Source organism: Seriola aureovittata, chromosome 11 (assembly GCF_021018895.1).
Source record: "Seriola aureovittata isolate HTS-2021-v1 ecotype China chromosome 11, ASM2101889v1, whole genome shotgun sequence".
Taxonomy (NCBI): domain Eukaryota; kingdom Metazoa; phylum Chordata; class Actinopteri; order Carangiformes; family Carangidae; genus Seriola; species Seriola aureovittata.
In genome coordinates, this window is record NC_079374.1 from 20,845,212 (window position 1) to 20,867,711 (window position 22,500).

At 38.6% G+C, this 22,500-nt stretch overlaps 1 protein-coding gene across 6 annotated transcripts in view; it reads left to right on the top strand.

Moving 5' to 3' along the window:
- pard3bb (par-3 family cell polarity regulator beta b) overlaps positions 1 to 22,500 on the top strand; it is a 200,963-nt gene that overhangs the window by 50,131 nt on the left and 128,332 nt on the right. For all 6 annotated transcript variants that reach the window (XM_056388847.1, XM_056388842.1, XM_056388843.1 and 3 more), the window contains exons 6-9: positions 7,968 to 8,038; positions 16,875 to 16,958; positions 17,952 to 18,077; positions 21,818 to 22,076. In XM_056388847.1, coding sequence (XP_056244822.1) covers positions 7,968 to 8,038; positions 16,875 to 16,958; positions 17,952 to 18,077; positions 21,818 to 22,076 — 540 coding nt within the window. The remainder of the gene's footprint in view (positions 1 to 7,967; positions 8,039 to 16,874; positions 16,959 to 17,951; positions 18,078 to 21,817; positions 22,077 to 22,500) is intronic.

The window sequence follows — 22,500 nt, forward strand, 5'->3', positions numbered from 1 at the left end:
TGTATGAAAACTGCAATTGTGCACAGCTTCTTATTCTTCTCTGCTCCTTTTGTAAAACAGTTCACCCTCTAAGCATCAGCTTTGCCACTTTGACCTCAGAGCCTCATGTTTAACCTGCTGATCCGCGCTGTCTCTTCTCTCTCCTCTGAAGCTAATATATGTTTTTTGCTGCATCTCCTATTTCCTCTTGAACCGTGGAACTAATGGCTTTACTCCGTATATATGCATGTTTCTGTCCTTTGCTTTAACATCCCTCTATCCATCTCTTTGGTTTTCTTCCTGTGTTCTGTGTAAATAGAGAAACCCAAAGGTGCAGTGCATTTACATTGTCAATAAAAACAACAGCTGTGTCCATCCAGCGGGATTTAGAATTACATTTAAACTGGACGATAGTGAGTTTTGAGCATCCAAGTGTAGTTATAGTAAAAGAATTAAAACATCTCATGCACATAGACACACATTAACTTCGGAGAACGGGGGAATAAATATTAGAATGCAGTTTGCCAGTTGCATAGAGATGTAGTTTCAGTGACTTGTTATGGTAGTGTTACAGTTTGATATTCCCTGTAGACGGCTGGACGCCGCAAATCCCTCAAGTTCACTGGTTAAAGGAACTCCACGCCTGATTGGACTCTTGAGTGGTGAGGGCTGTTCCCTTGAGATTCCTCACTGGACAAACATCCTTTCTTTAAGCTCACTCTTTTCCCTGTAGAACAACCTGTTTGCAAGGTTCAGTTCTTTTGGGGAATGTGATTGGTTCTCAGAGGTGGCCAATATCCCTGTTTAATGTTGCTCAGGGTGACCTAACATGTTTTTGACTATACACCATACAAAATGTAATAACAAAATGCTGTATTTGTTGTCTTGTTAACAATTAGTTCATTGTTTTATCCAATCATAGTAACCAGGCAGGCCACTTTCTATGATGATCCACCAGAAACAGACCTGCAATCTGTTTTGAAATGCAGGCTACAGCTACATGAAATATGGTTTAGCAGAAATTAAACCTGGGTGGACATGTCACTAATAAATGTACACTGCCAACACTAATCTATTTACTTTTCCTGGTAAAATGTAAGTAGAAGCTGAGGAATGTAGATCATGTTGTTCTGAGCTCATTGTCCGCTCCTTACATCCTAGCTCTGTTTTCATGGCGCGCTATCATTCATGAGGCTGGCAATGTGAAATATTAGTGGGTGTAAGTTACACAGTAGGCTTATCAAGACTGTGTGTGTCTGAGTGTTTATCTTTTGGCGGCTCTTAACCATAGCATGTACATATGTATATGGCTTCAGCTACACCAGCTGTGCTTCTGTTTCTCTCTCAGTTCATTCTGGCTTCTTATGTTTCTCTACTCACACACAACAATACAACTTTGAACAGAACAATAGTTTTCTTACTTACATCAGCCTACGTTTTGACTTGAATTAAAACTACTGTCAAATGTTTTTTGCTGCTTAATAATCCACATAATGTTGTGTTAAATGGCTGAAACTCACACCATTATAGCTTAGACTTACTGTATTTGTCAGTTTGGAATTTTCACCATTGAACAGTTGCAAACTATCTTGACAAACCTAACCTTTGAGGGAACAGACGAGATCCAAAATGTAGGAAGCAACCTTATTAGCTATGTCACATCACCCAAGTGTATGTAACTTGCTGTAGTTTAAAATGCTCCTCGATGTTGATGTAGGTTTGAAGTAAGTTGTGACATGTTGGGTTTCTTCGATAAGCTGTGTTAGCATGTCGTGCAGTTAGTGACCACATTAGCTAAATGGTAGTTAGGGAGCTAGTTGAGGTGAAGTAAGCATTAACCACTATGGCTGTGCAACAAGCTTCAAGAGATGTGCAAACTGAGGCGTACATAAATTAAACATACCTGTTTTTTCTATGTCTATGTTCTTATGATTGCAATTATTAACATTACCACATACATTACTAAACAAAAAAAAAATAATAATAAATTAAGTGATGTTAGCTCGCATCACATAGTGAAATTTAGTATCTTATTTTATAATTTTGTCAGCCACTGTCTTGTGGCCATTTGAATTGCTGCGTTCCATCTTAAACCAAGGGCTCAGTGACTTCAACATCCAGCTGCGATGATTCACCATCAGCTATTTTTATTGGAAATTTTTACTATGCTGTTTTCCTCATCTCTCTCATTATATTAGAGATTTTATAGTCAAATCTTTGTTCTCAGTGAGACTTTGTTTTGATTGGCCTATTGTGATGCTTGAACCTTATAAAGAAATAGCTGAAAGCGAGCATCAGACAGAACATTAATTTTGCCTTACTTGAATTTTCTACTGAATACCTTTTTATAAGTTCATAGACATCAAGGCTGACAGCAATCAGGTTATTCATGCTAGTGACTCATTTTGCTTGGACTAATTTCATAAATATAGGTTTGCCATCAAAGTAAGAGTTAACAAGAAATGTATTAAGTCTTAAGAAAAAAGCTAACAAATGCTAATAAATACAGCCCAATCCACAGACTTTTGAAAAGGGAGCATCAAGTATTTTGTCACAAACCTATTTACTTGAGTAAGTCTAATACAGACTGTAGGCTTCTATGTGTCTATAGACTTGGGGTAAAGAGTGTAAAAAGCAAAATGATTTATCAATCATCAAATTTCATACATCAGCTCTGGTCAGTTTTTTTATGTGTCTATGTGGGTTGAAGCAAAATTTCATTCTTGTTGATGGCTCCAGTAAATGATTATATTAGATCCAGTGAAACACCATTTGATTAAGAGCATTTGAGTTTTTAATGTTAATATTTATAAATTACTTAAAATAAACACTATTACCACTAATGTACTATTTTCCCTTGTATCTTTCTGTGTGTTTGACTGTGGCACACATCTTCCCTGTCTATAGTTTTCTGTATCACACCTGCTGTGCTGTAATAACTAGCTCTGTGGCCACGGTAAATAAAGAAGTTATCTTTCTGTTCTTCCCTCTCTTCTTCCTCATACATCATTTTCCTTTCATGTCGTCTTCACTATTCCTTACTCTGTCCCTCACATAGTCACACACACACACACACACACACACACACACACACACACACGCACGCACATACTCAGTCACTCGCTCATAGGTCTGTCTCTTCTCAACCAGCCAGGTTCAGATAGAGGTAATGGCTCCGGGTAATTGTTCAAATTGTCACTTGGCCTTTTGGTGAGAGCGATGAAGGGAAGAAAGTACTCTTCTTGCAGTAATTCTCTGTCTTTCTTCTCTCTCTGTCTTTTCTCCTACTCTCTGTCCCCTGTCTTTATTTAATTTCAATCCAGAAAGATTTACTGGTGCAGCTCTTCCGTTCTAAATGCCAGGCACAAATGAGTACAGTGAGCCGCAAAATCACTCTCACTGTCCCTCTCTCACTCCTGGTTACTTTCTCTCTTGCTTACAATGCACACACGCACGCACGCAAGCACACACGCAATCACACACGTAAGCACACACGTACAGGGTTGCAGGTTAGTTACAATGTGTTAATCACACTGGGAGTATTTGTTCTTGCCTAGAGTACTACTGGGGCTAATAAGGCTGTACAGCACTTCTTTATCATGCTACCTGGGTGTGTGTACCCCTGCACATTGTCAGCATATGTGTGTCATGGCTTTTGTGCCAGCACCCGCCATGAATGTTTGTCAGTGATAATTTTGTATACCTGTGCGTGTGCATATACAGAGCCTTTTAATGTGAATGTGTCTGGTCTTTACACCTCTCCTGTTCCTCTTTATATTTGCAATTAGAGAGCTGAACTCATGTTCATTAAATATGCCAAATGAATCTGACATGTACTAAACAGTGAACTGGAACAGGAACTGTTGTCACTGGGTCCTCACTGCTGGTACTTTAGGGAAGTAGTTGTTGAGCGTACGATATAGTGGCGTTTATTTACTACTTAATTATTTCATTTATTCACTGTAACTTCATCATTTGAACAGAAAAACACACACATGTATACACACACACACACACACACACACACACACAGACATACACACACAAAAAACATGTTGCATTGTCATTGTGTCATTTGTCCTTAAACTAATACAAACTGTACAAAGAACTGAGTCCTTAAAAGAAATTAAGAGTTTTAGCCATTAGTATTCTAAACAAATTAAGCAATTTTATTTAATATTTATTTATAAAAAAATTGAGTTATGTTATATACTGAATATTATTTCTTCACTTCCCTGTTCATCTCTCTGACTGTTTGACATGTTATTTATCAAAACGCATATTCATTTCAATTCATCATCCATGTCCGCAAAGAGATATTTCAAGATAGATTACCTTATGTTTATCATACAGATGCACACACACACACACACACACACACACACACACAGACACACACACACACACACACACACACACACACACACACACACACACACGTACATAGGCACAGGCACAAACTGTCCACCATTCATTACTATTAATTTATCATACTCATTCTGGGAGTGTTTTCAGGGAACACTTAGTCTGATTGGTTATTCAGTAATTAGTAATATCACTAATAGTTCACTGTTTTTATCAGCTTTTATCCACTTTTAGCAATTATTAGATTGGACTGAGAAAAGTAAATGCTTGCAGCCCATTTATTACAAGCATAGTTAATCAAGGCAGGATTATCCATCATGGAGTTCAAATGGAAACTCTACTATTCTAATGTCAGTTTTTGGAGGGCCTCTAATGCTCACAAGTATCGATTGAGCTGTCCAAGGTCGGCAGACTAATGTATTAATTTTTCCCTGCAGTTGTCCACAATATATTTCTAATAAATCTTTGTCATTTAGAAGCATATTTTTATTTTCCTCAGAAATAAAGTGTCAGGTCTTTAAATCATTATTTCTAGTCAGCTTTTATGTCACATGCATATGCATAGTCTTTTTTTATGAGGCTTTATGGGGCTGTTTGTGTTACTTAAATAAATATGTATCTCCGAAAGCCCCAATTGGCTGACAGCGCTGATCAATCTTCAATCATATTCATGTTGGAGTTTCTGATTTTCTTTTTCTCAACAAATCTTTCATAAAGCTTTCATAAAGGTTTAAGAATGTGCATCTTTAATATACAAAATTTTGGTTTCTGCAAAATGGTATTATTTCATTGAGTTATTACATATAACAGCCATAATTGTGGTAGTGGGTGGTGCAGTTTCCACACTGCAGGAAGTTTGTAGAAGTTTTCAGGTAACCACTGTAACTTATTTTTAAAACTCAAGCAAATGCAAAGAGCTAGCCACTTTACTGTTCAACAATTTAGTATTTTGCTATATAATCAATGATATTGTGAGGTCAGTATGAATAATGAGAGACATTTACTCGTTCAGATTCATTTACTTGTTCTAAATTAGCCTTTGATAAGTGACGTATGTTGATGGCCTTTGCAATTAATATGTCGCTCTTCCAAAGAGAAAGAGAGAAAGGGAGAGAGACTATATCTACGTGCAGTTATTAAATGAGACATACGTTTAAGCACCAAAGACTTTCCAATTAATGTATGAGTGGCTGTTGTTATGACAAAGAGGTTAGGATAATTAATGTTACCTGTCATCCTGTTAGTAATTAAGCTCACATGACAGCATGTGTAGCTAGACCAGACTAATTGATTTCCAGGCCGCCAAACCTCAAACATATGTTTACTGTATCTACCGTCTGTCTCACCTCACCTTCCTCCGTCTCCTCTCGTCAGCCTTTGTCTCTTTTTTCATCCTGTCTTTTTTCCCTGTCTTACATCTTTCTTATATTTCCTCTCTTGATTACTCATCCATCTTGCTCAGTTTCTCCACTCCCTTTCTTTTCTTCCCCTTCTCCTACTGACAGGTGGTGTAGGTCATATGCCAATAGGGTGAGAGGTTAAAGGTTAAAGGCCATGTTAAGAGTCCATTAGTGCCCACCACTAACATTGAGCCTTATTGACCTGCGTGTGTGTCTGTCTGCATCTGCTTACACAAACACGTGCACTCAGAGTGCACGCATAATCTCAGCTATCCACATGCATGAGCATGCAGACAGATATGCAGATTAGGACTGAATGGTAATTTTGATTATTTTGACAGACATTCAGATACAATGATCAAGATAAAGCTAATTCATGTACACAGCACAATTCACACTTGAAGCAGTTTAAAAGTGCTTTACATACAATTTAATCTGACTTTAATTTAGAAGAAATTGAAATCAGTCTTTTAAAGTTGCCTTTTTCATATACATCCTAATCATTTTCTAATGAAGCACACATTCTTTTAAAACTCTGCCAACAAATATCTACAGTTTGATGTTATTTACTGTAGATGAAAATGAATGTATATGTATACATACCTGTCCAGTCCTATTGCAGATAGTTTATAACATAACATCTAAACCTTAATGCTCGGTTTTGGTTTGCATTATGGTGGAGGTCGTGATTCAGATCGATCACAGTTCACCATAGCAAGCACACCAAAGTTATTATTGTTGTTATTATTGTTATTAAATAACTAAAAATTCATCCATGAAACATTGACTTTCTTATGAACGTGCTGTGCACTCCACATGTCTAGATAAGGATTGTGATATAAAAACAAAAAACATTGCTCATGTCATATTTCGCTTTTTGCTGCTATTAATGAACCACACCATTCTGTGTCACCAGCTTGTCAAAACGGACGAGTTGAGTGGCTGCAGCTAATCCTGACCAATAACCTGAGCAGGACAGAGAAGACCAAACGATGTAGAAATTTTTAAGACAACAGTAATTACAGCTCCAAAAAGTTTGAGTGTGAGTGAATATAATGGATATGGGAGAAATCAACATTTATCATGACGTATTATGTGTGCTGCAGCTAAAATTTGAGCTGAGCTGCAGTTTTTCTGTCTGCGAACATGAAGGGTTTGAATTTTAATTGCAAGTGTTGTAGATGGATATAAATAATAAATAAATAAACCCAGGGGAACATTTTTTCAAAAAGATAAAAGCATCCATCAGTAAGAATCACACAGAAGCTGGTAGAAAAGCAGCTGGCCCAGAGGTGACATAAGGACTTGGGGTCTGTATTGACAAAATAAATCAATATTGATCCCTTCACAGTATTTTAAAAACCACAGAACATTGCTGAATGTCCAAAAGTGTTATTAGATAAATATCAGATATTCATGATGCAGTGTCCACCTTGTGGACACACATATGTAGTCTTGTATCAGGTCAGACACACAAGAATGTGTACACACAGACACTGTCACATGTGAAGTATCGGCCGATTCATCTCTCTGTCACTGCTGCACGGTGGCATGGCAAGAATCCTCGTCCCTGTGGAGCTCACCTCTCTGTGTCCTCACACAAACACACACACTTCATGCAAGCCCGGGCTGTATGTCATTGCTTAAAGTAATTATTACAGCTCCCTTGGCTCACATTTACACACTTCTTTCTCACACCTCTCTCTCTTTCTCTCAGTTGCCATGCCCATTGACAGTGTTATTTATTACTGCTTGACAACACTGTCTTCTTGCCTTCAGATATTAATTGCTATTTGTACATCATCCATCCATCAATCAATCAATTTAGGAGCTCCTTCGCTCATCACTTCACTCATTTATTCTTTTGTTAATCATGTATTCCTTTGTCTTTCAAATTGCAAAGACGTATTTGTTGAGCTCAGGATTTCATGTGGGGTGTAGTGCATTAAAAGCCGCAGTCAAAACAGGGTGAGTCCCTTAATTCCTCCACTTAGTCACTCATTCCCAGCTTTTTGTTTATTTACACCGTTGATTAGTGAATCCATCCACATGTCCTCCGATATCCACTCTTTTTTTTTTTTAATTTGTCCTTCCATTAGGTCTTCCACTTTATGACAGCTGGAATGTACTGTTGGAGCTATTTGTTCTGTTCTTGTATTGTCTCTTTTCCAAATGCCAATCACTGACTAAAGCTAAAAGGTGTTCTGTGTGTGTTCTCTACAGGCAGCCGGTCCAGCTGTGGAGAGGCCTGCAGGAGTGGACCGAGCCCAAGGCAAACACACCTTCAGTGGCAGGTCAGTTTCTGTGTTACTCTTGTACTGACGTTCACTGTGATATTGATCCATTCTGTTTCTATCCATCATGCTGAATCAGTGTGTTGATAAACCTCAGTAATGGGTTTGGTTAAATAATCTCAAAAAGCCACACTATCTCTCTGTCTTTAGGACTCTGTGTGTTACGTACTCAGTTTTTGTGTGTGTGTGTGTTTGTCTACATTCATGTTTATTGATGTTTATATGTGTGTTTGTGTCCTACTTTCTCTTCATTAAAGCTGTATTCTAATCCAGATCAAGGCCCTTACAGATATAGTTAGTGTAAAGAAGCTCCATCATTAGCCCACTACAAAAGACTGCCAAAACGCGGTCAGGGTCACACACACACACACACACACACACACACACACACACACACACACACACACACACTCACACGATGAAAATAAACAGCTACAAACACACTTGCATCTGTCTTTTTTTTTCTTTCTTTTTTTTTTTTTATAGGTTGTCGCAAGTGAACACACACATGCATACACTGATGACTGCTGCTTCATTAAGTGTTAGGGATGCAGAATGCACTGTGTCTCTGGTGAGCCTTTTAACCGTGCGTGTTTATGTGTGTCCTAGCTTATTTTAGCAGTGTGTGTGGGGCAGGGGGATGTGGGGGCAGGCTCATGCATCCTAGCACAGAGCGAGGACAGATCGTTTTCATACATGTAACAAACACGTAGCGTAAGGACTCCTTTGATTCTGTCTATGTGTATTCGTTTGGTTTTTTTTTTGTCTTCCTTTGATGACTGGGGTCTTATTGTTGTGGTTTTGAATATCATTCCAAACTGATGATGATCACGCATGTTGTTAACAACGCCGCACAGAGGCCATATTTTCATTTACTTGATGTAGGCCAAAGGTCTGTCTTCTTAGTGCCCACACAACTAAACCAGGGCCAGTCTCTGCATTCGCATTACTAATACAAAACCAAGGCAGTAAAATTGAGAAAGTGACTGTTACATCATTGATGAATGTGGTGTTCTGTCTGACAACACTGACCTCTGTTAATGGATAGTATATTAGTCTGTGATTTAGAAATCAGCAGGTCAGTATGGTCATGCAATTAATCTGCAGTTAATTCATAAATACTAAAACAAAATAATGTGTAGTTAACCTGTAACACAGACATGTACAGATAGAGAGTTAGGGCTGTGTGGAAAGAGTAATGTTGACCTCATCCTGAGCTGTTTTAGTCTCTCTCCATGGCAACCAGCTGCAACCACAGGGGACAGACAGAGATTAGCTCACTCACACATGTACCCTCACTCATATTCATTGTACCATACTTCCTCAAATAGTTGCCGGGGCCTTTATTTGCCTCGACTACACAAGGTAACAGGTCTTTGGTAGAGGCAGGCTTCATTTGTAATTTCCTCTGTTTGCTATACAGTATAGTATAACTGGCCATATTTTGGTAAGAAGTCTTGTAAAATGTTACTTCATTATGCTGTTCATACAAACTCAACACTTCCTGGAATCGTTTCAAATTAAAAGCCCTCTTGCGTTTCAGTGGAAAGAAAACCTCCATTTCTTAACACGCTGCAACACGCAGCCAGACAGGATCAGAATGAATGTATCAAATACTTAAGATGAGTAATCCAGAAGAACAAAGTGTTGAAAATAGCATTATTATGTTGTTGAATTGATTACATAAAAACAATAGAAATGTGCATTAATCAGCATGCACATTACATGACATGCTCCAGGAGTTTATCCACCCCGGGGGGCTGGCCTTTATCTGTTTGTGTCGACCATGCCCTTGGCCATTATTGGAGACTTTTAATTCACTCCTGGTTTTTATTTGAGTAAATATGGTATACTGCATAGAGGCACACTCTCCATCGAAGATCTGGGTAGTAACTGAATTTTTTCTTAGCTCTCTATTGAGTTATGATCAAATTATGACATTGAGTTACTGTAATACGCAATCCTTTCACCTCAGTTAATGAAGCAAATTCTGATTAAAATGATTAGACGGGAACATCTAAATGCAAGTCAATCAAATAAAATAGTTGGACAATTTTAGTTTAATTGCGCCTTACGCTAGTATACACTTCCATGCGGTGAATATGAAGGTCATTATTTTATATACGGACACCCTCACAGTTGTTTGATTTCCTCAAGAATTTTTATTTTTTTTTAACATATCCTCTCATGTACACACACACTCACACACACACACAACCATCTCAGCTGTGAGTAATGTAAAAGTGATGTAATGGTTTTTGTGGTTGTCGGGGAAACGATCCTTGAAATTGCAAAAAAAGTCCAAAATGAGTAGAGGAAGGCAGCTATAAATATTGGAACAGTAAAGCATTCGTTAAATAAGCGTGTGCGTGTTTGTGTTTGTGTTTGTGTGTGTGTCTGTGTGTGTGTCTGTGTGTGTGCGGGCCTTTTGAGTGTGAAGCTACACCTATAAATACAGTAATGGCTTATCATAATTTTAACCACACAGCACGCTCATCGCAAAACTCATTACCTTTGAATCAAAATGTCCTTTTTATACGGGGAAACAGATTTACTGTAAATTGGTTTATTGAAATAGCATTGCCAGTATATTATATTTCTTTGAGAAATAAGGCTCTGTAATGGAGGCGTTTTAGAAGGGAGGAGGTGAAGAGGTAAATAGGTTTCACTGGATGCACAAAACAAACTGGATGTGAAAGGGGTTTTCCATGGATAACAGAGTTTATTCATATGTCATTTTGGGACCTAACTCTCTGATTCAACAGTGAGAATCCCTGTTGTGATGGTAATGTGATACTTGGTCTGTCTGTTAGTAAATCTCTCTCTCCCTACCTATTTCTCTCTGTCCATCTGTTTTTCTATACCCCTGTCTTTCTTCTCTATTTCGTTTCTTCCTTTTGTATTCTTCTTTCCAGCGTTGTTCCTGTTTGTCTGTTTCATCTTCTCCCATCCTATAAGTCTCTCTTTTCATATGCACAACAGGATAAACATAATGCATGAGCAACTGTTGACCTGGTGCAGACCTGCAGTTGTACTCTCTCTTATTCTTCACTTACCACACAATATGTATTAATCTTCCAAGGTTTGGCCTATATCACTGGAAACCAATATTGCAATAAATAGTGGACCTTTTGTTAATTCTTTGTACTGAAGGATAAATATTATTACTAGTAGTAGATTTAACATATTCAGTCGTAGAGATGTGCCGATATACCAGTACAGTATACCTCAGCAGAATGTCCTGATGGTAAAAATACCTTACTATGAAATTTTGTTTTAGAAGGCAATGAGAACTCAGCACAACTCTCCTGTCTCCTAGCACTTTTATTTTGATAAACCATATGGGAGTTTCTTTTACCTGTCAAAGACACAGCAGTCACAGCAGAGACTGACAACCAGGTTCTACTCTTGCAGTAACAGCCAATCAAAAAAAAGGTGTTAATATGTATCAAAACCTAAATGGGTGCATACAATCTAAGTGAAACAGAAACCATTTACAACCAATTTTCAACCAACTATCAATTATTAAATGGCCAGCCTGCTTTTGTTAGTTAGTTGTTTAGTGTCTTTGATGTTAGTTTTTTTGCAGGGTCCAACAAAGATGCAACATGTCAGTTTGTTAGGTTTGATTTAAATCCAAGGCAAATATGGTCTGAAGTAATTTTACTATATTATGTAAAAATGATTGTAGCATAAAAATTTGATGCTGAAATCCTATTCACTAGTAAAGAAAACATTTTGGTATTTGTTTACTACAACTTTCTAAATACATGAGATATAATGTAATGCGTTTTAATGCAGTATACTTACACTTGATTGTTATTGATATCGTTAAGCTGTGTGCTCTTTCATTCATCAAAGAACTACTATTTATAGTGTGTTTTCATTTCTTTTGTGAATGTCTGTATTTCTGTATTTGAATACATTGATCTTTGGCAGCATTGTGCATTTTTACTGGTTTCCCTTTACTCTCTACATCTCTTGTGCTCTCCACTTTGAAGGCCAGCTTAGAGAGAAAAAGAGAGGGAGAAAGGGAAATGATAAATAAGAAGAAGGATGAGAGGGTGAGATGCAGTGAGAGGAAGAGAGTGGTTTGGTAATGCGCATCCTCCTTTTTTGTTACTTCTCCTCTGTGTTTCTGTCTTTCATAGTGAGGATCAGTGAAGTGGCAGGTGGATAAAGAGAACACCTGCTCTCTTCATCTCTCTCTGCTCCTCTCCCTCTCCCTCTCCCTCTCTGTGTGTTTGGCCCTTTCTCTCCGTCTCTTGTTCTCTCACATTGCGCTCCCTCTCCCATTTCTTCTCAAGTCTCACCCATTTTGTCTCTCTCTCACCCCCACTTCATTTTTTGCATTGATGCAGCCTGTCAAACATCTCACACAAAAAATAAAAAAAGGAAATACAAATGGATCTCAAGTGCTTGTGTGTGTGTGTGTGTGTGTGTGTGTGTGTGTGTGTGTGTGTGTGTGTGTGTGTGTGTGTGTGTGTGTGTGTGTGTGTGTGTGTGTGTGTGTGTGTGTGTTCTAGTGGGAGTGTTAGAGATCAGAGGCACAGCAGCAGGAAGGGATAGAGGGAGGGGTGGATGTTATTTTTTCCTCTCATATTAATGCTATTCATTAGCCTTGTCTAATTAATTCACTGCCTCCTCCTCCTTTCATTTCAGTATATCTTGCTTCCAGTCCTCCCTTGCTTCTTACCTTCTTTCCTCTTTCCCCTCCCTGTTTTCTTCAGTTTTCTGTATTTTTTTCCCCTTCTCTCTTCCTTTTTACCCCGTATACTTTTTTGCCTTGCTAGCAATGTCAATCTAAAGATGGCATTTGGTTGGCCAAGCACCGTGGTGGAGACTGAAATATATCAACAAATGTTGGATGCATTGCCTTGCAATTGGATAGATATCCAACGTCTCCACAGGATGAATCCTGTGATCCCCTGACTTTTCCTTGCGTAACCATGGTGTCAGATTCTTCAGTTATCCAGTGAAAGACCTCAATATATATTGGAAGGATTTGCACAAAATTTGGTACAGACATTCAGGATTCTGTTCGCTAGTAAGATTGACGACGTTATGACTTCTTCTCTTGCACAATCGCAGGGAAAATTTTCATTTTTTAAAGAAAAAATTTATGTCCAAAAATCCTGGAAGACTAAAAGCATTTCCAACAGCCTCGTCTGTGCCTTTTGTTTTGTGCTATTTATCAAATGTTAGCATGCTAAACTAAGATGGTTAACATTGTAAGCATTAAATTGGCTAAACATCATCTTTGTTGTTGTTAGCAGGTTGACATCATTCATTCTACATTCCAATATTATATGTACCCTACCAATCTTTAAGTATAAGCAGATAGTCCATTTATCAATTATGACCAGAAGTGTTGTTGCAGAACAATATGATGTCACAGTCAAGTTGACCTTTGAGCCTTTGGATATAAGTGTCATCACTTCATCATTTTATCCTATTAGACATTGTGTTAAATTGTGTCATAATTCTTGTATGAACTCTTGAGTTATGGCCAAAAAACGAGTTTTGTGAGGTCAGAGTGACCTCGATGTTTGAGCTTTGACCACCAAAATCTAATCAGTTCATCCTTGAGTCCAAATCAATATTTCCGCCATATTTCAAGAAATTCCCCCAAGGTGTTACTGAGATATCTTGATCACAATATTTAAGGATTTATGGTCAACCTGAAACATAAAAACTATAACAAAACCAAACGATGTGGAGGCCAGGGGAGAGAGAAGGACTGACTGACTGCCACCAGTGTATATAATGAAGCCAGGCCAGGTGAGCTGAATTTCCCTGTCAGCTGCTGTCCACTCACCAGGCTCCAACAGGGAGAGGCTTGCCCAGAGAGGGTCGTCACATTTTCCAAAATTGTTTTGTTTTCTGAGGTGTTCTTGGAGATTTTTCACTACCAATTACAATCAATCAATCAATTTATTTATTTATTCTTTGGAACTGAGAGCAGCTCTCCCATTTCCTTTGTGTATTACATATTGGAAGAGCAGTGTTTTTAGTGTGTAGTTTGACTTTTCAGTGTACTGTAAGTCACTTTTCCCATGTAAACACAGAACACACTCAACACCTGCTCAGAACTAGAACAAAGTTTAGAATTGGAACACAATTTTAGTCTTCTTTATCTCTTATCTCCATCTTTTTTACCTCTCCACTGCCTCCATTCTTTCCTCCCTTTTTCATTTTCTCTCTACTCCCTCCCTACCTTTCTCCCCACTTACATACATTTCCCCCTCTGTCCTTGCCATCATTTCTCTCCCCCTCTCTTGCAGTCCCTTGTTTCTTACTGTCTGGATTAACTCAAATTTGCTGAGTGGCGATGAGGCAGCATCTGCTCTCTTTATGTGTGTGTGTGTGTGTGTGTGTGTGTGTGTGTGAGCTGGAGAGACAGAGACAAAGAGAAAAGGGAAAGTTGTTTTTGCACTTCGCATCTCTCCCCTGTCGCCACCCACCATCATCAACCACCCTCTCTCTGGAGTTTATCAGCATCTGCACTACCATCAGTTCATGGAGGTTTAGGGATAGATGGTCTACAGAGAGGGAGGGAGACAAAACGAGCACACAGAGTTAGAGACAGAAAGAGAAAGGAGGGTATAACCAAAGAGCACAAAACTAAGTTCAGACAAACTCACTTAGAAAAACGCACACACACAGGGAGCAGAGAGAAGGTCAGGGGAGGATTAATGGCTGTGCTCTGATAGATAAACTAATCAAACAAACAAAGACACACATTAAAACACAGACAGAATGTAAAGCAGACACTCGCTTGAATAATCCAAACTAGACAGAGGCATTGAGAGATTCAAAGAGAGGAAGAAACCCATAGAGATGACTGGCACAAAAAAAGTTTCGACAAACAAGCACACACACACACAGAGAGCAGTCTGTAGTTTTGTTGACTTTGAATAGAGTGTTGGCATCCCCTTCTCTATGGGCTGGGTTCACAGACATGGATTAGGTCCTTGACAAAAAAAGTATTTTTAGCACAATGGATGCATGCATGGAAAGGATGTATCAATTGAGGATAGTAGTTTTCAACCGTAACCTCAGGAGACACACATTTTCAGTACTGTTGTTATTCTGGTGTCCGTCTGTATTTGTGTGGCACAACACGTGTTTGTGTGTGTGATCTTTCCCACATTGTGTGATCGAGCCTTTTTCTCTTTCTCTGTCTTATTTGTACCTTTTTTTATTTACCCTATTAGTCTCTGTCATGCTTTATATTCTGAGTGTATATCTACAATGAAGGATTGATCAGATTTTTTATGTGACAAGCCTTTATCGTGTGTTTTCCAGGTAGCTTGTGTCACAGATTTGTGTGTGAATGGTTGATCATTATGCAGAGTATCTCTGGAAACAAACAGAAAGACTGAACAGGGGGAGATAAACTGGGGTTAGATTGTTCCCATTGGACTTGGAAATAACTTAAAATATATAAAAAAGATAAATAAAATTTTGTGGGATTAAGAAAATACAGGTTTTCAACATTTTCTTTAATGAGTAACTCATTTTCACAGTCCATACAATTGAACTATTGGACAAAATTCATCAAGACAGTGGCAGTAAAACGTATGTGAACCCTTTCGAGTGACCTGGTTTTCTGCATTAATTGGTCAGAACATGTGCTGAAGTGTAGACAAACACAATGTGCTTAAGCTAATATCACACAAACAGTTGCAATCTTTCTGTCTTTATTGAACACAGCCATTACAAATCCACAGTGCTGGCAGAAAAAAAGTGAGTGAACCTTCGGGTTTGATAACCGGTTGAACCTCCTTTGGCACCAATAATCTCAAACCAGCTCTTCCAGTAGCTGCTGATCAGACCTACACAATGTTCTGGAGGAATCCTGGACCATTCTTCCTCGAGAGCTGCTTCAGCTCAGACATACTGTATTCTTAGGATGACTGGTGTGAGCAGCTCTCTTCAGTTCATTCCACAGCATCTCTACTGGATTAAGCTTTCCAGAAGATGGATTTTCTTCGTCTGAAGTCACTCTCTAGTAGATTTACTTTGATTCGTGGTGGTCATTGTCTTGCTGATGCACAGTAGGAGCTGGGTGATTCAGCCACCCTGACATTATCCTGTAAGATACCTTGATAAGTGGAATACATTTTCATTTGGAGTCATCTTGGCTGGGTGTCCACTCTTAGGATGAGTGTCTGCAATTCTAAACCATCTCAATTCACAGATGAAGATTTATGCAAAGCAATTTTTAAATGTAAGCCCTTTTTGCGAGGCATGGTTTACATCAATGGATGTTTGAGTGGTTTATAAGTCAAACTAGCTTTAACCCACACCTCCAGTCTTCTTTCATTGTCTGGACTCCAGGTTGATAACTCCTGACTCCAGTTAGCTTTTGTTGATGCCATTAGCCCAGGGGTTCACATACTTTTTCTAACCATCACTGTTATTGTTTGCAATTAAGTATAATTTTTATTTATTGATTATGATTGTAAAACATTCTTTCCATGTGCTAACATACTGTTTTACTGCCTTAATGGAGAAAAAAAATCACCTCAAAACACCTCAAATCCATAGAGCACACATTCTTTTTCTTGTCTCTATGTGCCTTGGATCTGTCTCGTGATCTGTGTGTATCCTGGGATCAGCACTTTCCATAATTACTACAGAATAGTTCAACATTTGTAACATTTTATACTCATGTCTCCTCATGTCCAATATTGTGTTATTTTTAGTGTTAAGTCAAAGCTGTTAGTGTGACGGAACTTGCACCTGTAGTGTATTTGACTATACTAATATTACATATATTGTTTTTTTTCCCCACTGATTTGATGTTTGTGGTGTGTGTATGTGTGTGTAGCCTGACCAGGACAGTGGAAATCCTGGGAGAGGACAGTCCCCTGGGAATCCATGTGGTTCCCTACTGCTCATCACTCAGTGGAAGGTGAGTTGTGCATTCACACGCTCAGTCACATAGGTGTATGCACACAAAAACAACAGATACCCATCTGTAAAAGCCCTTATTCTGCCCTTTCACCTCAGAAAGCCTTGCCTGTTTACCAGCTACAGTATGTCCCAGAGTTATACTCTCGTAATCCTGTTCTGTACTTGAAAGGAATTCTTTGTCCCCTGCACTGCAACACACACACACACACACACACACACACACACACACACACACACACAATGGAAAAAGGAAGAAAAGGAAGAAAAATTGCACAGCTATGCAGGGCTTTTATTTGGGTGTGTGACAGTCAGACAGTGGAAGGGGGATTTCCTAAAGGAAAGCAGGATGAGTTTTTATGGCTGTTCTCATGACTCACCTGACCTTACCGATCTCCTCCTTAAGTTTCCCCCTCTTCCTCTCGCTTTCTCTTGTCTGTCTCTCCCTCTCTCTCTCTTCTCTTTTTCCTCTCTTGTCCAGCTTTACTGTGTCATCTCCTCCCTCTTTCCTGAACACCTCCTCTATCTCTCTCCACCATTTACCATAATCTCTTTCACCTCTTAACCTACTTTCATCCTTTTGGAGCTCAAGCCTTTTGTGTGTCACTGTCATCATTTCTGCTTTGTTAAGCAGTGTTTTGATGAGGAAACGGTAGATGTTATAGTCTGAGGATACTGAAAATGTTTTTTCAGTCCATTCTACCATCTTACTGTTTGTAAATGTATATGCCTTTACACCTGTCTATCTGCTTGTCTTTTTATGTCTTTATACTGTGTGTGTGTGTATGTGTGTGTGTGTATAAGACCACTCTGCTCCTGCACTGGCTTTTATCAGTAAATGGGGGATAATATAAGTACATATACAAATTGACACACTTTCACAAGTCATTCCAAGAACGTGTGTCCTTGTGTATGCTTACAAGTATACAAGGATTTAACAAAAATGGATGAAATGCAGCTTGTAACCTCCCTCTCTCTCCTCGCTTGCTTTCAGGTCTCTCGGTCTATACATCCGTGGAGTGGAGGAAGAGAGCCGCTCAAGGAAGGAGGGCTTGTTTCAAGAGGACGAGTGCATCGTCAAGATCAACAATACTGACCTAATAGACAAGACATTTAGCCAGTGGGTGCAACACTGTTTGTCTGTGCTAGGAGTACAGATACATGCATATGCAATCATGACCAGGGAAGGATTCATTTTCCATTTTAGAATGACAGTATATTGTCAGTCCATGATTCTGGGTTAATGTAGGGATGGACGCCGGTCTAATTCATTGAACAGGGTCAGTTCACCTTAATTATAAAAAGCAAACAAACAAAAACAATCCCATGTTTTCTCACCTTTCTCCAGTGATATCTAGCTATGCAGGAAATTCAGTTTTTTTGCTCATGTTTTAATGAATCAATGTTTTAATGGAGATAACATCCTTCACCCCACACCAAGTACAGTTAACTGAAATGCTTAGCTGCACCACTACAGAGAAGAAATCATTAAAACTAGATTAGATTTGAGCCTTAAATATTGTATGTAGGTTTGAGTACCCAATTAAGTCACATTAAAGTTGCAGATGCCTCACCTACTGTGATTTTTTTAAACACTATCAGAAAAAGAAAAAAGTGCACCAGAGTAGTTGCTTTCATGCAGAAAACCTGTTGGAGTCAGGTCTGGCCTGTCTTTTCTTATTCTTCACTGCTGTCCGTCCTTCTGTCTGTTTTGTTTCCTTCTTTCCATTGTCAGAGGGCTTGTATATCACTGTTGTAGTGGCATCACCGAGAACGGCAGAAAAGACTTGGCAGATGTTTGTAGAGTGTTGCTTTCAAAATCATCTGCGTGTGTGTGTGTGTGTGTGTGTGCATGTCTTAGAGCTGGCCTTCTTGTGTCTTCACGTTCCATCTCATTCCTCTCAGGCAAGATTTGTTCAAGATTCATTTGAGACCAGATGTTTCTCAGTAGAGTTTGCTTACTGTAGCATTGAAGCACCTGAGACAAAGTACATTAACATGAGAGTATTTGGGAATGTAACATGATTGCAGAGCATTAAAATGACAAAAGACACACTTGTAAAAACGATTGCCACAGATTACGGGGACCGATGTGGATGGTACAATGATTATCACACATTACAATGTCTACATAGTCTACACAACAGTCCTTGTCCAGTGTTCAGTGTGGTAATGAGATTATATGTGAGGTATTTTATGCTGTACTGTAGGTAAAGGGATTATCACCGGAGGGGTTTGTGCCTATTGTTCAAAAACAGGTGTATACTCACTCTCTCACTAACACCAGTTCACACATACATGCACACACACACAGTTTTTCACCCGTAGACATTCAGTCTAAAACACATGTACACACACATCCATACACGTGAGCAAACTAGTCTTCAGTCTCGCATGAGATACATCCAATTCATTTCTTAATATTGACAGCACACACACACGCATGCGCACACACACACACACGCATGCACGCACACACACGCACACACACACACACACACACACACACTCACACACACACTTGCCAGTATTGTTCTGTCATGGCAAGTGTATTTAGATATACAGCTTGGTCCAGTGAAATATGTGTAAGTAGGCCACTGATAGTCCACTGATCCCTGTGAATGCTATGTCCACACACACACACACACACACACACACACAAACACACATGCACTGCCATTGTCCCAGCTTGGCAGCTGTATTGAGGAAGCCTGCTTGATTATAATATCTTTTTTTACACAAATGTGCCTGCACATGTTGTCCAATCAGGAACAACAATGATATCATCTGTGCACAATGGCCCCAATACACACGTCAACACACACAGCTTACACATCTAGTTTCATTGTACTGTATTGTGGTCTTAATACAATGAAAATCACTTCAAGTGTCATTCAGCAAGGTGTGACACAAGCACTTGCTTAGAATGCTTAATGTGTTTAACGGTCTCAATATGCAAATCCTGCCTGAGAAGAATGAAGAAGAGGTGACCACCCATCCCCAAACACGCAGACTCACAATGCCTTAGAAATTATTCTCACTTGGAGCGTCATTCACAGAAGTTGGCTCTTGTAATTAACAAACAGAAAAATATCAGAGGATCACTCTACCCTGTGTAGACTGGCAGGTTTAATGGGTACAGTTGATTTGCTCTGGTGATCAAGTGATCATCATCATATTAATATTATCAGGTATTATTATTGCATATCTAACCTATTGAAACGTACACATCCCTCATACATTACTTTCTAAACATAGTCTCTAGTTACGGAAACATTATGATCATTACATGTAATAATAATCTAGGCAGGAAACAATAGGAGAGTAATCCAATCAAATTTAAATAAACTGGATTTTCTCTGTCGGTTATCTGAGGTGAAGGATGGTGTGTACCAATCGCTCCTGACACAATGGTCCCGTTAACTAATTTAGCATAATCTGATATAAACTAATTGTTGGCACAATCATCTTTTTTTATAGATCACAAGATTATAATGGCCTGCTGCACAGGTGTCATGGTTCTGTGTCGCATCCCCTGTTCTGTCTTGTCAGGAGCTCAGTGAAGATAAAAACAGAAACAAACACAGTGAGAGGAAGTGACCACTGGCATTGGGAAAATAGATAGAAATAAACATTTAAGGTATACAGATTAAAACAATATAATGCAGGTTAGATTATAATGTATATCTATCTATCTATCTATCTATCTATCTATCTATCTATCTATCTATCTAATGAACAACAGTTAGCAAATGACACAAATCTCAGTTTTTACATATGTGTTTTATTTTTATACAATAAAATATATAAGATATTTTTGTAGATTTATCCAAGACTAGTTGTGGAAAACTCTTTTTTTTTTTTTTTTTATTTAATTTAATGAGCTTAGAAATTTCATTTGATTTCACATTCTTATCAGATTTCTCTCCAATGTCTCCTACTTTATAAGGCACACCCAATAAAACACATAATTTTACAACAAAACAAACATTAGAAATAACAATCTTTACATCAAAAATAAGCAGTTGCAATGCAATCAGTTTCATCGCTTGACATCGCTTACACATGTACTGAAGTCTTAAAAGAAAATAGTGCACAAACTGGATGCAGTGCACTAAAACCCAGTGAAACATGACCGCTGGCTACTGAGAAACCAAACTCAGTTTTCACCAGGTTAACTTGGGTTAGATAAAGTAGTCACCTACCAACTATGTTTTTCACATCATTGTGCATTTTAAATAGGATTATGACATATTCATGACTTTTCAAATAAATAAGCAATATAAGACATCACCTCAGGTTCTCATGACTTCTGATAAGCACTTCTCATTATATCCGATATTTAAGAAACTAGATAATCATTTGATTAATTGAAAAAAATGAACTGCCAATGAAAACAATTGGTAGTTATAATAATCTCTCTTGAAAATGACAAATAACTCAATCTGTTTAGTAACAATATATGAGCCTAAAATATGTAATGGTTTATTACGATATTTGAAAATTGAACAGCCCATTTATAATCATTAGCTATTAAAGGGAACTTGTTTAATTTGTCATTTGTAATTACATTTATACTGTTATCTTTTATTATTATGTTTCTTCTATTTGAGTTATGTATCCTTTGATAATGACTTTGCTTGTCAGAGATTGATGTATTGTATGTAATTATGATTAATGGCATGATTAGTTTTAGTGGTAAATGAGTGTGGACAACACATACCTTACTTAAAACTCCACTCACTTGTTGAAGAAAACTTTTGCTCTGCTATTACCTCTTTTGCTTTGCACCAATCACCTACCTCTCTCTTTCTCTCCGTCTCTTTTTGTCTTCACCCCTCTCCTCCTCCACCCTTCCAGGGCCCAGGAAGTGTTTCGTCAGGCAATGCGTTCCCCAGTTGTCCGCTTGGAAGTAGTTCCCTCCTTCAACAGAGAACGCTATGAGAAGAGCCTGATTGGTCAGCTGTTTGGCAACAGTGCCGGTCCTGACAGCAGTCCCCGAATCGCCAAAACCAAAGAACCACCTCCGCCTGTCAAAGCCAAACCTATGTTTAAGCCCTCTGAGAATCCAGCCACACGACTGGCAGAGGATGCTGCCGTTCTGGAAGCTGCTGTCAGTGTAAGTTGCTCTGCTCCAAGTCGAGAGTTTAACATGGATCACTCAGAGACATTTTGATTTCTGAACTTACTGAAACAGTTTTTTTTATGTCACATACTGAATATACAGTATAAGACGGTTGGAAAAGGTTTAATGATAAATATGGCTGCCTAAAAACCTAAGTACCTCCTCCAATCTTCCTCCATCCAACGACCTGCATTTTTATTTTGTGCATGATTTCCGACTTCTGAATCATGTCAGGATATGTTTAGTTTGTAGAAACAGTATGAACCTCACATTATTTTTCCTGTCTCTCTGCTCGAACCATAAAGTGTTTCCTATTCAAACACATGTAATTGTGGCGTCAGCATCACCATGGTGACATGGCTGACATTTGAAAAACAGCTGGCATAGAGGCAACAGTTACTTAGCAACAGATGAATAT